Here is a 17582-nt window from a genome sequence, read left to right as displayed (position 1 = left end):
GACATAGGACACTACTCCCCAACATGACCTGACCACTGGCCATAACCATAATACATCTATTACACCCTATACAGACATAGGGCGCTACACCCCCAACATGACCTGACCGCTGGCCATGACCATAATACATCTATTACACCCTATACAGACATAGGACACTACACCCCAACATGACCTGACCGCTGGCCATGACCATAATAGATCTATTACACCCTATACAGACATAGGACACTACACCCTCAACATGACCTGACCGCTGGCCATGACCATAATACATCTATTACACCCTATACAGACATAGGACACTATACCCCCAACATGACCGAACCACTGGCCATGACCATAATACATCTATTACACCCTATACAGACATAGGACACTATTCCACAATATGATTTGCGGATTTTAACATTGATATAAAAAGCAGACAATAAAAACATTTCAAATTAATTTTCAACCACTATTTTGCAATGAAAGGGGAGGTGCAGTCTGGACAGAAAGGCAGCACGTCAATTACAGGAGATGGCTGTGAAGTCTGAGAAATACTTGGAAGCCCGATGCCTCTCAGCCACCGACACTGTACATTCCCCCATAGAGCCAGGAAGCCCGATGCCTCTCAGCCAGCGACACTGCACATTCCCCCATAGAGCCAGGAAGCCCGATGCCTCTCAGCCACCAACACTGCACATTCCCCCATAGAGCCAGGAAGCCCGATGCCTCTCAGCCACCAACACTGCACATTCTCCCATAGAGCCAGGAAGCCCGATACCTCTCAGCCAGCGACATTGCACATTCCCCCATAGAGCCAGGAAGCCCGATACCTCTCAGCCACCAACACTGCACATTCCCCCATAGAGCCAGGAAGCCCGATGCCTCTCAGCCAGCGACATTGCACATTCCCCCATAGAGCCAGGAAGCCCGATGCCTCTCAGCCAGCGACATTGCACATTCCCCCATAGAGCCAGGAAGCCCGATGCCTCTCAGCCACCAACACTGCACATTCCCCCATAGAGCCAGGAAGCCCGAAGCCTCTCAGCCAGCGACATTGCACATTTCCCCCATAGAGCCAAGAAAACAGACCACGATGGGGTACATCACTCTCAGCACATCACAGTCACATTGGCGAGAACTGAATCGCTCCTAATGAGTATTCTTCATGTGATTATTATTATTAGACACAGGCAGGAAGTGCAGACACAGGAAGGAAGTGCAGTCACTGCCACAGGCAGGAAGTGCAGACACAGGCAGGAAGTGCAGTCACTGCCACAGGCAGGAAGTGCAGACACAGGCAGGAAGTGCAGACACTGCCACAGGCAGGAAGCGCAGTCACTGCATCCAAGTGACCAGCAGCTGCCGGAGAACAGTACATGGAACTCTGCAAGAATAATCTTAGTACATAAACCAGCACTAGGAATCAATGTAAACAGAGGACAAATGTATCAAACCTGTAACTCACCTAAGTAAGGAACGTGTGTGCTCCCAAAGAAGTACGTCCGAGAACAGGCCAAGGGGCCCTTAGGCGAGACACACTGCACCACCTGTGAACACAAGCCACATGTACCATTTAGGGAGACTGTGTACATACATGTCAGATGCCTTTGGAGAAATCTCCTATAACAAAGGGATCTAGATTACACTGGTGCATAGCTGATAGGTAAGGTAAAAGTAGTAACAATAATTCCTCGCTATATTATGTGCCCGCCCCTGCCGGCACCAAACGAAAACTGGCCTGCCTGGGAGGAGGGGGGGGCAATAGGGGAGAAGGAGCCTGGGCTGCCGGGAAGTTGAGATTTTAACAGTTTGCTGGCCAGCCTCTTCTACCAGACTATACCCCGGCATAATCCCAGTGTCCCCTATGGAGCAATGAAGAAATCCTTAATACAACCCAGGACCAGATGGTTTCTTACATGGTATCCCGATGTCTTCTGCGTGTCTACTACTGCTCCTCCCATCAGCACTGCCGCCTCAGTCTGGGATCGGTATGAAATACCTCCAATCAAAATCCCCACAATCGAAATCCCGACAATAAATTGACCGACGGTCAAAATCCCGACATGGACAAAATCCCGACATTTAAAATACAGACAAGGTCAAAATACAGACATGTAAAATACCGACAGGTCAAAATAACGACATGCTGTTTCATTGGTTTTTGTGTGTATGTCGACATAGGTCGACATGGATACCATATAAGTGTACCGCGTCCCCTCGCATCGCTCGGCACACTATTATATTCCACCTCCAGGACCACTGGGATGGTAAAGTATGAACAAGTCGGTTTCAATGCAAAAATCATGGAAAACTCACGTCGGCATTTTGACCTGTCGGCATTTTACACGTCGGTATTTTGAACTTGTCGGTATTTTAAATGTTGGTATTTTGTCCATGTCGGGATTTTGACCGTCGGTCAATTGCTGTCGGGATTTCAACCGTCGGGATTTTGGTTGGAGGTAAAATTGACTGCATCCCCTTAGTCTTAGTATAAGATAGGCAGGGTGCAGCTGTAACTAACGGCAACATCCAGGAGCAGTGGCGGACACTCTGGTCTCAGGTAAGTAAGCTCTCGATGCCAGTTTGTACCTAAAATAATCCACCCGAAATTAAATCTCTTGGCACACATCATACAACCACGGTATTGACCCAAGCAGCACGTGTGTGCCAACATATACACACACACAGATCACATCTGTAGTCACTCACGCACAACTCAATAAGTAAAATGTACATACACTATGTTATCGCCCCTTTTGTAGGTATCAGCAGTTGCAGAAGACAACACGTTCTATAACAACGCACTGAGATAAATGTGCCTACAGTGTGTCCTCGGGGTGAGATGTACACTTACCATGTGTTTGGCTGTACTTCCTCCAGGACCCGTGTTCCTGACGAGATGGCCCTCAGAGGGGAAGATAAAGCTGCCAGGCACTAAGTTCTCTCTGGTGGAGTGGCTGCCAAACAGGACAAAGGGCTGCCTGCAGGGACTGCAAGAGAACCCAGGCATTAGACAGGAGACACAGCTGGCTATCTTCTGCAGCAATGCCGACCAGGATCTCCACGCACTCAGCCGGGGTAATACATTGTACACATGGGCTCATGGATGGGTGGCTCTTTACAGGACACAGGAATCTTACAATAAGCCCCATACGTGTAACAACTAGAAATATGACCACATACCTCCAATACATAACTATACAGGTATCCGTCAGTGGTTTATTATTAGTAATTCCTCTCTCCCCTATTATACTACACAGTATAATGCGTAAATTCAAGGGCAGGTATATCACAAGTGAAAATCAAACCCTTAATAACAAAAATGTAACAAATTTAAGGGGTAAGTAATACAGTAGTTCAGGAGGGATCGTGGCTCTGGGACTAAAATTGACAGCAGCCTTGTGGCTCCAGTACTAATCTGACAGCAGAATCGCGGCTTCGGGACTAATCTGACAGCAGAATCGCGGCTCCGGGAATAAACGGACAGCAGAATCACGGCTCCGGGAATAAACGGACAGCAGAATCGCGGCTCCGGGACTAATCTGACAGCAGAATCGCGGCTCCATTACTAATCTGACAGCAGAATCGCGGCTCCATTACTAATCTGACAGCAGAATTGAGGCTCCAGTACTAATCTGACAGCAGAATCGCAGCTCCGGGACTAATCTGACAGCAGAATCGCAGCTCTGGGACTAATCTGACAGCAGAATCGCGGCTCCGGGAATAAACGAACAGCAGAATCACGGCTCTGGGAATAAACGGACAGCAGAATCACGGCTCCGGGAATAAACGGACAGCAGAATCACGGCTCCGGGAATAAACGGACAGCAAAACCGCGGCTCCGGGAATAAACGGACAGCAAAACCGCAACTCCGGGAATAAACGGACAGCAAAATCATGGCCTAAAATAACAGCTAGCCCACGACTCCTCATTGAAACCAAGGTCATCAGTATATATGAGTGGTCAGTTGGCTGCGACATACATGATTGAACTTGCTGCTACATGAACGGAAACATACCTGTTATCAGCAATGTGACTGGAGAGCATCCCGTGGCTGAAATAACTTCTGAAAGGCTAGAAAAAAGTAGTAACATTTTTTTTTTACTTTTGCACAAAAGAAGAGATAACACAGCATTAATACAACCCACATGCCTCATTATACCCCCAAGTATCACAGCTACAGACAGATGCTGCGCATATACTGTTACATACAGGTACATACATACATACATACATACATACATACATACATACATGTAATCACTCCTCACCTCTCCAGCCTGAGACTCCGACAGCTCCAGGAGAAAAGGAATTTCAGTTTCAAAGTTTGACAGGAAGCTGCTCCACTGATGCTGGAAGGTAACTAGGTCCTACAACACAATGCACCTGGGGTATTATTCTAAAGGGAAAGGTGTGTTAGGTCTACAAAGAGCAACAGCAGCTTAAGTGTCCCCACTGCAGAGCTAGTAGGTGAGGGGGCATAGCCAGGTAATAACCGCGGCCTGTTCCGAGGCCGCTGCCCACACACTGCGCTACTCTCCGGTTCCCAACAAGCAGAAATGCTAATTATACAGGAGAACTCGCCTCTGTCAGCAGTGCCTCCAGAGACACGGGGTCCATGACGCTGTATGCCTTCCATAGCGACTCGCTCACGTCCATCAGCTGCAAGATACAGGGAAGGTGAGGACAATCACACAGACATAACAAGGGCTCTGCATCCACCAGCTCCTCCCTGCCACTGAGAATGTGTTACATGCAATGTTCCCCGGGCGGTGAACAACAAACAACACGCTGTAACGTCGCTCCTTACCCAACAGAGCAGGAGGCTGGGGACAGAAGTCTTCCTTCTCCTTCAAAACACCAACACTGGGTTCTAAGCACCAAGTGTCCATGTTGCCCCCACCCTCTCACCAATTCCCTGAGACGCAGGGACAAGTAAACAGAGAGGACGGGAGAGGGCAGGAGAGAGAAAGGGAAAATATATATAAGAGGGAGACGGACACTAGCAGTTCCTTACAGACACACATAAAGCACAGGACGAGCACAAGTTGTCTGCAGACCATACACCGGACAAGAGGGGACGAACATGTTATTGTAATACTGTAATATAACAAAAAAAAAGTACATACCTCGTGTTTCATGGTGAAGAAACCGCCACCACCAATGCCTTCCAGCGCAAACGCCTGGACGATCGGCCACTTCTCCACAATGAACATGTCAAACATTTGCAGGTGACCTGAGGATTGCAGCAGGTGAAAGGTTACACTGAGAAACTCTACTTAAGGTGCGTACAGAAAAAGTCATTTTAAAGGGGTCAATACGATTCCCTTCAATGGGAGTGAGTTGCCGCTGCTTGTAAGCACTGCCACAGGCACCCAAACTCGCACCCCCATTTAGACTATTGCTGCAAACAAAATATCCGTGAGTTGGCAGTACTGTAAGCGCAGCATAGCGCCGCACTTACATCACGGGGAATAGAACTGACCCCTAAAACGGAGGGCAGTACTTAAGAACGATTCATAACTCCTTCAGCGCTCATCTGTGACGTTAAAAGGGCTTTATGATATCAGTGTATGGCCTATATATGGCACGAGTTGTTCGGTCCCCATTGGCGTCTTCAGTGAAGCGAAACGCGCAGTGCCATCACATGCTCAAATTAGTCAGAGACGTGTCGTCGTCAGCCTTAGGCTGCAGTCAACACAGCAGAGGGCGCCGCAGAGTAGGAAGACACTGCTGCACCTCCACAAACAGGTAAATACCATCAGCATATTAGTAAATATCACTAACCGAATGGAGCCATAAAGGCGTGACGTGGTACTGAGGAGAAAGTGAGCTACAGTGACACTTAGTAACGTGTATATGGCAATACCCTACGTAAACTGCTTCCACGTATTTCCCAGAAGTGTCATTACCTGCACCAGGTGTTTCCTGACATGTTACACACTGCCTCAAGTCTCCTGGGGTCACATTTTGTACAAGGAAAGAAATATCTGCTAGTCTTAGACAAGGTAGGTGTTCATCACACTGTAATAAGTTGGCGGCTGAGAAGACTGACCTTGGAAGCTGTAAGGAATCCCGATGCGGCTACAATCTCGCACCATGTTGACAAAGCTGGCGATTTTAAATTCTTCGGCTGCTTCCTCATCTTCATACTGCAGAAAGGACAACGTCCATTCATCAGTTGCTAGTTTTGTCAATTGCTCACTTTACTGCCCCCTGGTGGAGCTACAGAGGTGATGCATACCTCACTTTCAGTCATGCAGTGGAAATGTAGGTTCCTCCAGCAGCCCACATATGGCAGCAGGTAGGTGTAGTTCACAGGATTGCAGTACAGGTGAACGCTGTCTGCTTTGATTAAGATAATAAGATCTAGGAGAGAAAACAGGGAAGCGGTGGTTACACGTTTCTCCAGGCAGACAGGAACCTGGCTGGAGTCACTGCTGGTTGTCTCACCATCCAGAACTTCTTCGGGAAACCCGGTTCTTTCAAATTCAGCATTTCTGTGGCTGTACAGATCGAAGAGCAGATAATTGGCCAGTTCCCGGCACCCTTCATTGTATCGGCTGTCAATCCCTGGAAAGCAAACGCTGATAAACACACTGCACAATGCAGGATTCATCTCATACACGTACGGACAATAACAGTCCTATTTACAGAGCGATCCGTGTGGGAAGTCTCCGCCATCTGTACGGTCCCTGGCTGTGATCAGATCCAACTTCCCCCAACACATGGAGCGGAAGGGAGAACTCAGTGTATTATTTTATAGGTGATAGGGGATATTCAGAGTTGTTAACAAACCAATAAAGCAAAACACTATGCTGCACTGCAGGTGGGGCAGATGTAACACCTGCAGAGAGAGTTAAGGTGTGATACACATATATACACACATATACATACACACACACATATATATTATATATATATATATACACACACACACACACACACACACACACATATACATACACAAACAGATATAAAACCACAGCACTCGCCTCCCCAGAAGCGGGGTACATTACTGCACTTACCACTCATAGGGTGAGGTGCATGTAGCCCATGACTTTTTTCATGCACCCCTATGTAGACTCAATTATCCTTAATCTGTGTCAGCTGTTCCTTAGTAATTTATCAGCCAGTGTCAGGTGACTAGTGTACCTTTAAAAGATATTTGGCAGGTGCACATTAAACCAAGCAGGCATGTTTGCAGTTATATTATGTGTGATACAGTTGCCAGGTTTTAAGACTCTGTGATAGTGTAGGACCAGCAAGAAGGTGGGGTACCTTGGCGATCGGATTGCAGGCTTCTGTGCATTGGCCAATTCACTAACTAAACCCCCATCATTTATTTATTGAGGTGGTGAGGATAAGTGAGCTTGCTATGGTGAGTGCTGGGTTTTCTGTTTGTATTGGTGGCTAGAGGACACATCAGCTGCCATCACATACCTAGTATACAGAGAATGCCATCCGGAGTGGATTTGCTGGAGTGTGTGAGGATTTCTTGTATTCTCCTTAGACGGCTGCAGCTGAAAAACACAAAAATCCCACAAGACGTCAGATGAGCGAGTAAATACATTTATCAGGGGAATAAAACACCCAACACAGAGCTGCAAAGAGTAAGCACCACACTCTTCACGTCGTCTCCACATCCTGCAAAACCCAGTCGTTTAACTGAAAACCTACAGAAATAAGCAACTGTTTTAGCGAACCCTTGGTCAGGCACATGGTATGTTCTGCTTTATGTTCTTCTAGTAACCGAAAGGAGCCTACCACGTACTGAAGGGGGGTGGGTGGGGGGACAGGACTACACTAGTTTTATAAATGTGCTCTATTGGGCATTTGCCACCTCAGATTAGCACGTGCCCATGGTAATATCTGGTCAATGACACAAGACAATGGATTCTCAGCACAAGTACGCACGTGATCGAGGGAGGATACAGCTAGAAATTGCATGCCGTCCTATGCATCTGATCACATATGCGCTCACGGACCATTAGAAGCACGGTACTGTACAGTGCTGCCTCTAGTGGCAGGGAACTGCAGCTGTTGCGGAGACTGAGGACTTTAATGAATCCACGATCAACAACAATAATTGATAATAAGACAAAGACTCTGCAGGCTCCAGGCTTTAATGTCAGAAATTATATAGTTAAGTGTTAACCTTTCCAAATAAAACAATAAAGACGGAAGAGGATCACTCACTGTCCTTACTGAAGGGGCAAATATGCACTAATACAAAGCAGACCTATGAGATGGCTGTTTTCATTGTCTAACTGGCACCAGGCTGAGGAAAGTGAATGGTGATTGGTTGCTGTGGTTTAGCATTGAGCAAGGTTAGTAACTAACCCTCATTGTGACACACAATAGTATTACTGTTTACAGAAACCGCACAGTAACAACACAAGTGATTTGTTTGTCTTTTTTCCTACCGTACCACAATATATGGAAAGGTGGATGTAGCAGAGCTGGACACATCCCAGTCATTTCCCTAATGCCCCGGTGCCTGGGCCAACGCCAGGTCCAGAATAAGCATCGCCAGATCCAGAATAAGCATCGCCAGATCCAGAATAAGCATCGCCAGATCCAGAATAAGCATCACCAGATCCAGAATAAGCATCGCCAGATCCAGAATAAGCATCGCCAGGTCCAGAATAAGCATCGCCAGGTCCAGAATAAGCATCACCAGATCCAGAATAAGCATCACCAGATCCAGAATAAGCATCACCAGGTCCAGAATAAGCATCGCCAGGTCCAGAATAAGCATCGCCAGGTCCAGAATAAGCATCACCAGATCCAGAATAAGCATCGCCAGATCCAGAATAAGCATCGCCAGATCCAGAATAAGCATCACCAGATCCAGAATAAGCATCACCAGATCCAGAATAAGCATCGCCAGGTCCAGAATAAGCATCGCCAGGTCCAGAATAAGCAACGCCAGGTCCAGAATAAGCAACGCCAGGTCCAGAATAAGCAACGCCAGGTCCAGAATAAGCAACGCCAGGTCCAGAATAAGCATCGCCAGATCCAGAATAAGCATCGCCAGATCCAGAATAAGCATCACCAGATCCAGAATAAGCATCGCCAGATCCAGAATAAGCATCGCCAGATCCAGAATAAGCATCGCCAGGTCCAGAATAAGCATCGCCAGGTCCAGAATAAGCATCACCAGATCCAGAATAAGCATCACCAGATCCAGAATAAGCATCGCCAGGTCCAGAATAAGCATCGCCAGGTCCAGAATAAGCATCACCAGATCCAGAATAAGCATCACCAGATCCAGAATAAGCATCGCCAGATCCAGAATAAGCATCGCCAGATCCAGAATAAGCATCACCAGATCCAGAATAAGCATCACCAGATCCAGAATAAGCATCGCCAGGTCCAGAATAAGCATCGCCAGGTCCAGAATAAGCAACGCCAGGTCCAGAATAAGCAACGCCAGGTCCAGAATAAGCAACGCCAGGTCCAGAATAAGCAACGCCAGGTCCAGAATAAGCATCACCAGATCCAGAATAAGCATCGCCAGATCCAGAATAAGCATCACCAGATCCAGAATAAGCATCACCAGATCCAGAATAAGCATCACCAGATCCAGAATAAGCATCACCAGATCCAGAATAAGCATCGCCAGATCCAGAATAAGCATCACCAGATCCAGAATAAGCATCGCCAGGTCCAGAATAAGCAACGCCAGGTCCAGAATAAGCAACGCCAGGTCCAGAATAAGCAACGCCAGGTCCAGAATAAGCAACGCCAGGTCCAGAATAAGCATCACCAGGTCCAGAATAAGCATCGCCAGGTCCAGAATAAGCAACGCCAGGTCCAGAATAAGCATCACCAGATCCAGAATAAGCATCGCCAGATCCAGAATAAGCAACGCCAGGTCCAGAATAAGCATCGCCAGATCCAGAATAAGCAACGCCAGGTCCAGAATAAGCAACGCCAGGTCCAGAATAAGCATCACCAGATCCAGAATAAGCATCGCCAGATCCAGAATAAGCATCGCCAGGTCCAGAATAAGCAACGCCAGGTCCAGAATAAGCAACGCCAGGTCCAGAATAAGCAAACAGGTGAACGGAAGCCCAGCACTCACTATTACAGATCTCTTATCAATGGTAACCTGTCATCCATTGTTCACTGCCACCCTCATCCACATCCAACTCTCTTCCTTTGTAGAGCTCACTGCAAGCAATGACTGATGGAGAGCCGCTGCATACAGAAGCCATGTCAGGGGCTGGAACACACTATGACATTATTATCCTACAGATCACTGGGCCTATTTATCAAAGGGAGATGTACGGCTTCTTCAGAATAAGGCTTTTCCCTATTTAGCAATCCCCGCAGCCTGCGATGTCTGTATCACAGGAACTAGAAAGCAATTCCGTCTCACGCAGAGTATAGAGACGCTAGCTAGCGGATACGTTTCCTGTGCAGCGGCGAGCGCTACCTGCTGTACCACTGGCCACCCTCCTAAGTCTGCAGATGTTTTCTACTTACAATTAATTATTTTTTTCCTGTGTCCCCCAGCAATGACAGGAGGGTACACCTGACTGTCTGGCTACACAGTAGGTCTATGCCGCTGGCCACCATTGCCTGGGAGCTGAGCCCTGCGGCCTTTGCTGATATTTTCTTGTTAAATAGCCCCAGAAAAGATAGCGCGATCTATTCATGAAGCAGTGAAAAAGAGTGGAGAAATGAACCAGTGGAGAAGTTGCCCATGGCAACCAATCAGCATTGAAGTAACATTAATCAAGTGCATTCTATGAAATTACACATAGCAGCTGCCTGGTTGCCACGGGCAACTTCTCCGCTCTTTTCACTGCTTCATGAATAGACCACTTTGTAGCGCTTTGTTAGAAAAGCTGATAAATAAATTGCAGACTTGCGCCAACAATTACTCAGCTGCATTAGCCGCTGAGGCGGGCGCCCCATGTGACACTGCCACACGTATAGAGGCATACGTTCCGGCATGGAATAAACAGCACACAGAGCAGAGACACACAGCCTCTCACACAGGGACGGCATCATATGATTACTGTAGGGCGTGTGAGTAAACAAAGCTCACCCGGCTCAGATTTCATCAGACTTCAGTGCATAATTCCTTAAGGGTTTTATTAACGTGAGAAAATACCAATGTATTATCTTCCAATCATCTCTGATTTATGCGCTCGTCACATGCAGAATGCTGGTAAATGCATAATTCAGGGGTGCTTGCCATCTCGCTGAAGCACGCTGCTGGATACAGTCATTCTGAACCAGGCGCGCTCACCAAATTGTTTTAATGATGCAGGAGTTTTCCCCAATTAGTCAATGTAATCTGCAGCCTTGATTAAAAGCTAGGAACATTACATTACAACCCAAACTGCTGCCAGAGTGCGGTGACTGGCTGTAAAGTGGATCATTAGCAGGGATGAGAAGAATAGGAGTGGCGGCCGCAGGGAACGATGTACAAGACAACGCAAGCCCTTCGCGCACACTCCTGCCTGTGCACGGCCACACGGCCTCAGTAATGGTTCTCATTAGCTGCACTGTAACTCAGACACAAGATCTGGGGCTCCGGTTACTGAGCTAGGACACTCTGCCAATCCTCTGCATAGTGTTATACACACAGCATCAGCTACATACACCAAGCCACAGGGCAGGGGCGCTTTAAGAGAGGAGGAGGCCAGTGTTCAGCCTCCGTCCTCTCTGCCGGCAGTGCTGAGAGTCTGAGCACTAGAGCGCTCAGACACTACTGCGCATGCGCAGATCTCCAGGAAAATGGTACAGCGGCCATTTTCCCAGAGATTTCTCTACTGCGCAGAGCCATTTTCACTGTGTTTTAACAGCGCTGCGGAAGCCGGCGCTGGACTCCGGAGTGGTGAATAATAAGAATTTACTTACCGATAATTCTATTTCTCGGAGTCCGTAGTGGATGCTGGGGTTCCTGAAAGGACCATGGGGAATAGCGGCTCCGCAGGAGACAGGGCACAAAAGTAAAGCTTTCCGATCAGGTGGTGTGCACTGGCTCCTCCCCCTATGACCCTCCTCCAAGCCAGTTAGGTACTGTGCCCGGACGAGCGTACACAATAAGGGAGGAATTTTGAATCCCGGGTAAGACTCATACCAGCCACACCAATCACACCGTACAACTTGTGATCTAAACCCAGTTAACAGTATGATAACAGCGGAGCCTCTGAAAAGATGGCTCACAACAATAATAACCCGATTTTTGTAACTATGTGCAAGCATTGCAGATAATCCGCACTTGGGATGGGCGCCCAGCATCCACTACGGACTCCGAGAAATAGAATTATCGGTAAGTAAATTCTTATTTTCTCTATCGTCCTAGTGGATGCTGGGGTTCCTGAAAGGACCATGGGGATTATACCAAAGCTCCCAAACGGGCGGGAGAGTGCGGATGACTCTGCAGCACCGAATGAGAGAACTCCAGGTCCTCCTTAGCCAGGGTATCAAATTTGTAGAATTTAGCAAACGTGTTTGCCCCTGACCAAGTAGCTGCTCGGCAAAGTTGTAAAGCCGAGACCCCTCGGGCAGCCGCCCAAGATGAGCCCACCTTCCTTGTGGAATGGGCATTTACATATTTTGGCTGTGGCAGGCCTGCCACAGAATGTGCAAGCTGAATTGTATTACACATCCAACTAGCAATAGTCTGCTTAGAAGCAAGAGCACCCAGTTTGTTGGGTGCATACAGGATAACAGCAAGTCAGTTTTCCTGACTCCAGCCGTCCTGGAACATATTTTCAGGGCCCTGACAACATCTAGCAACTTGGAGTCCTCCAAGTCCCTAGTAGGTGCAAGGCACCACAATAAGCTGGTTCAGGTGAAACACTGACACCACCTTAGGGAGAGAACTGGGGACGAGTCCGCAGCTCTGCCCTGTCCGAATGGACAAACAGATATGGTCTTTTTTTGAGAAAAAACCACCAATTTGACACTCGCCTGGTCCAGGCCAGGGCCAAGAGCATGGTCACTTTTCATGTGAGATGCTTCAAATCCACAGATTTGACTGGTTTTAAACCAATGTGATTTGAGGAATCCCAGAACTACGTTGAGATCCCACAGTGCCACTGGAGGCACAAAAGGGGGTTGTATATGCAATACTCCCTTGACAAACTTCTGGACTTCAGGAACTGAAGCCAATTCTTTCTGGAAGAAAATCGACAGGGCCAAAATTTGAACCCCAATGGACCCCAATTTGAGGCCCATAGACACTCCTGTTTGCAGGAAATGCAGGAAACGACCGAGTTGAAATTTCTTTGTGGGGCCTTCCTGGCCTCACACCACGCAACATATTTTCGCCACATGTGGTGATAATGTTGTGCGGTCACCTCCTTTCTGGCTTTGACCAGGGTAGGAATGACCTCTTCCGGAATGCCTTTTTCCCTTAGGATCCGGCTTTCCACCGCCATGCCGACAAACGCAGCTGCGGTAAGTCTTGGAACAGACATGGTACTTGCTGAAGCAAGTCCCTTCTTAGCGGCAGAGGCCATAAGACCTCTGTAAGCATCTCTTGAAGTTCCGGGTACCAAGTCCTTCTTGGCCAATCCGGAGCCATGAGTATAGTTCTTACTCCTCTACGGCTTATAATTCTCAGCACCTTAGGTATGAGAAGCAGAGGAGGGAACACATACACCGACTGGTACACCCACGGTGTTACCAGAACGTCCACAGCTATTGCCTGAGGGTCTCTTGACCTGGCGCAATACCTGTCCCGTTTTTTGTTCAGACGGGACGCCATCATGTCCACCTTTGGTATTTCCCAACGGTTTACAATCATGTGGAAAAAACTTCCCGATGAAGTTTCCACTCTCCCGGGTGGAGGTCGTGCCTGCTGAGGAAGTCTGCTTCCCAGTTTCCATTCCCGGGATGAAACACTGCTGACAGTGCTATCACATGATTTTCCGCCCAGCGAAAAGTCCTTGCAGTTTTTGCCATTGCCCTCCTGCTTCTTGTGTCGCCCTGTCTGTTTACGTGGGCGACTGCCGTGATGTTTTTCCCACTGGATCAATACCGGCTGACCTTGAAGCAGAGGTCTTGCTAAGCTTAGAGCATTATAAATTTACCCTTAGCTCCAGTATATTTATGTGGAGAAAAGTCTCCAGACTTGATCACACTCCCTGGAAATTTTTTCCTTGTGTGACTGCTCCCCAGCCTCTCGGGCTGGGCTCCGTGGTCACCAGCATCCAAACCTGAATGCCGAATCTGCGGCCCTCTAGAAGATGAGCACTCTATAACCACCACAGGAGAGACACCCTTGTCCTTGGATATAGGGTTATCCGCTGATGCATCTGAAGATGCGATCCGGACCATTTGTCCAGCAGATCCCACTGAAAAGTTCTTGCGTGAAATCTGCCGAATGGAATTGCTTCGTAGGAAGCCACCATTTTTACCAGGACCCTTGTGCAATGATGCACTGTTTTTAGGAGGTTCCTGACTAGCTCGGATAACTCCCTGGCTTTCTCTTCCGGGAGAAACACCTTTTTCTGGACTGTGTCCAGAATCATCCCTAGGCACAGCAGACGTGTCGTCGGGATCAGCTGCGATTTTGGAATATTTAGAATCCACCCGTGCTGTTGTAGCAGTATCCGAGATAGTGCTACTCCGACCTCCAACTGTTCCCTGGACTATGCCCTTATCAGGAGATCGTCCAAGTAAGGGATAATTAAGACGCCTTTTCTTCGAAGAAGAATCATCATTTCGGCCATTACCTTGGTAAAGACCCGGGGTGCCGTGGACAATCCAAACGGCAGCGTCTGAAACTGATAGTGACAGTTCTGCACCACGAACCTGAGGTACCCTTAGTGAGAAGGGCAAATTTGGGACATATAGGTAAGCATCCCTGATGTCCCGGGACACTATATAGTCCCCTTCTTCCTGGTTCGTTATCACTGCTCTGAGTGACTCCATCTTGATTTGAACCTTTGTAAGTGTTCAAAAAATCTTTTAGAATAAGTCTCACCTAGCCTTCTGGCTTCAGTACCACAATATAGTGTGGAATAATACCCCTTTTCTTGTAGTAGAAGGGGTAATTTAATTATCACCTGCTGGGAATACAGCTTGTGAATTTTTTCCCATACTGCCTCCTTGTCGGAGGGAGACCTTGGTAAAGCAGACTTCAGGAGCCTGCGAAGGGGAAACGACTCGACATTCCAATCTGTACCCCTGGGATACTACTTGTAGGATCCAGGGGTCCTGTACGGTCTCAGCGCCATGCTGAGAACTTGTCAGAAGCGGTGGAACGCTTCTGTTCCTGGGAATGGGCTGCCTGCTGCAGTCTTCTTCCCTTTCCTCTATCCCTGGGCAGATATGATCTTATAGGGACGAAAGGACTGAGGCTGAAAAGACGGTGTCTTTTTCTGCAGAGATGTGACTTAGTGTAAAAACGGCGGATTTTCCAGCAGTTGCCGTGGCCACCAGGTCCGATGGACCGACCCCAAATAACTCCTCTTCCTTTATACGGCAATACACCTTTGTGCCGTTTGGAATCTGCATCACCTGACCACTGTCGTGTCCATAACATCTTCTGGCAGATATGGACATCGCATTTACTCTTGATGCCAGAGTGCAAATATCCCTCTGTGCATCTCGCATATATAGAAATGCATCCTTTAAATGCTCTATAGTCAATAAAATACTGTCCCTGTCAAGGGTATCAATATTTTTAGTCAGGGAATCCGACCAAGCCACCCCAGCTCTGCACATCCAGGCTGAGGCGATCGCCTGTCGCAGTATAACACCAGTATGTGTGTATATACTTTTTATGATATTTTCCAGCCTCCTGTCAGCTGGTCCTTGAGGACGGCCCTATCTATAGACGGTACCGCCACTTGTTTTGATAAGCGTGTGAGCGCCTTATCCACCCTAAGGGGTGTTTCCCAACGCGCCCTAACTTCTGGCGGGAAAGGGTATACCGCCCATAATTTTCTATCGGGGGGAACCCACGCATCATCACACACTTTATTTAATTTATCTGATTCAGGAAAAACTACGGTAGTTTTTTCACATCCCACATAATACCCTCTTTTGTGGTACTTGTAGTATCAGAAATATGAAACACCTCCTTCATTGCCTTTAACGTGTGGCCCTAATAAGGAATACGTTTGTTTATTCACCGTCGACACTGGATTCAGTGTCCCTGTCTGTGTCTGTGTCGACCGACTAAAGTAAACGGGCGTTTTAAAACCCCTGACGGTGTTTTTGAGACGTCTGGACCGGTACTAATTGTTTGTCGGCCGTCTCATGTCGTCAACCGACCTTGCAGCGTGTTGACATTATCACGTAATTCCCTAAATAAGCCATCCATTCCGGTGTCGACTCCCTAGAGAGTGACATCACCATTACAGGCAATTGCTCCGCCTCCTCACCAACATCGTCCTCATACATGTCGACACACACGTACCGACACACAGCACACACACAGGGAATGCTCTGATAGAGGACAGGACCCACTAGCCCTTTGGAGAGACAGAGGGAGAGTTTACCAGCACACACCAAAAACGCTATAATTATATAGGGACAACCTTATATAAGTGTTTTCCCTTATAGCATCTTTTTTATATATTTCTAACGCCAATTTAGTGCCCCCCCTCTCTGTTTTAACCCTGTTTCTGTAGTGCAGTGCAGGGGAGAGCCTGGGAGCCTTCCCTCCAGCCTTTCTGTGAGGGAATATGGCGCTGTGTGCTGAGGAGATAGGCCCCGCCCCTTTTTCGGCGGCCTCGTCTCCCGCTCTTAACGGATTCTGGCAGGGGTTAAATATCTCCATATAGCCTCCGGAGGCTATATGTGAGGTATTTTTAGCCAAAATAGGTATTCATTTGCCTCCCAGGGCGCCCCCCTCCCAGCGCCCTGCACCCTCAGTGACTGCCGTGTGAAGTGTGCTGAGAGGAAAATGGCGCACAGCTGCAGTGCTGTGCGCTACCTTTAGAAGACTGAGGAGTCTTCTGCCGCCGATTCTGGACCTCTTCTTACTTCAGCATCTGCAAGGGGGCCGGCGGCAAGGCTCCGGTGACCATCCAGGCTGTACCTGTGATCGTCCCTCTGGAGCTGATGTCCAGTAGCCAAGAAGCCAATCCATCCTGCACGCAGGTGAGTTCACTTCTTCTCCCCTAAGTCCCTCGTTGCAGTGATCCTGTTGCCAGCAGGACTCACTGTAAAATAAAAAACCTAAGCTAAACTTTTCTAAGCAGCTCTTTAGGAGAGCCACCTAGATTGCACCCTTCTCGGCCGGGCACAAAAATCTAACTGGCTTGGAGGAGGGTCATAGGGGGAGGAGCCAGTGCACACCACCTGATCGGAAAGCTTTACTTTTGTGCCCTGTCTCCTGCGGAGCCGCTATTCCCCATGGTCCTTTCAGGAACCCCAGCATCCACTAGGACGATAGAGAAATTTTAAAAATGGGTGCAACGTGTGCCCCTCTGGACTCAGTGGCCCATGTGCAATGCACACACTGCACCCATTATAGGAACACCAGTGTCACAGGGGGCTACCTACTGAAGGGGGAGGAGTCTGAAGGATCTAACTCATGTTTGCACGCACATGCCTGCGCAGCTGCCATTTTTCACAGCATTAGGACTTGTCAATCATCACAAAT

At 48.1% G+C, this 17582-nt stretch overlaps 1 protein-coding gene across 1 annotated transcript in view; it reads right to left on the bottom strand.

The window, feature by feature from the left end:
* DNAAF9 (dynein axonemal assembly factor 9) overlaps positions 1 to 17582 on the bottom strand; it is a 233853-nt gene that overhangs the window by 169680 nt on the left and 46591 nt on the right. The window contains exons 2-11 of the mRNA XM_063925341.1: positions 7436 to 7515; positions 6446 to 6565; positions 6237 to 6361; positions 6048 to 6144; positions 5122 to 5228; positions 4577 to 4654; positions 4264 to 4362; positions 4011 to 4066; positions 2846 to 2981; positions 1457 to 1538 (exon numbers count right to left, since the gene is read on the bottom strand). Of these exons, the coding sequence (XP_063781411.1) occupies positions 1457 to 1538; positions 2846 to 2981; positions 4011 to 4066; positions 4264 to 4362; positions 4577 to 4654; positions 5122 to 5228; positions 6048 to 6144; positions 6237 to 6361; positions 6446 to 6565; positions 7436 to 7515 (980 nt within the window). The remainder of the gene's footprint in view (positions 1 to 1456; positions 1539 to 2845; positions 2982 to 4010; positions 4067 to 4263; positions 4363 to 4576; positions 4655 to 5121; positions 5229 to 6047; positions 6145 to 6236; positions 6362 to 6445; positions 6566 to 7435; positions 7516 to 17582) is intronic.

This window comes from Pseudophryne corroboree, chromosome 1 (assembly GCF_028390025.1).
Source record: "Pseudophryne corroboree isolate aPseCor3 chromosome 1, aPseCor3.hap2, whole genome shotgun sequence".
NCBI classification, from domain to species: domain Eukaryota; kingdom Metazoa; phylum Chordata; class Amphibia; order Anura; family Myobatrachidae; genus Pseudophryne; species Pseudophryne corroboree.
The sequence above is the reverse complement of the archived record's forward strand: the minus strand, read 5'-3'. Positions and strand labels throughout refer to the sequence as shown.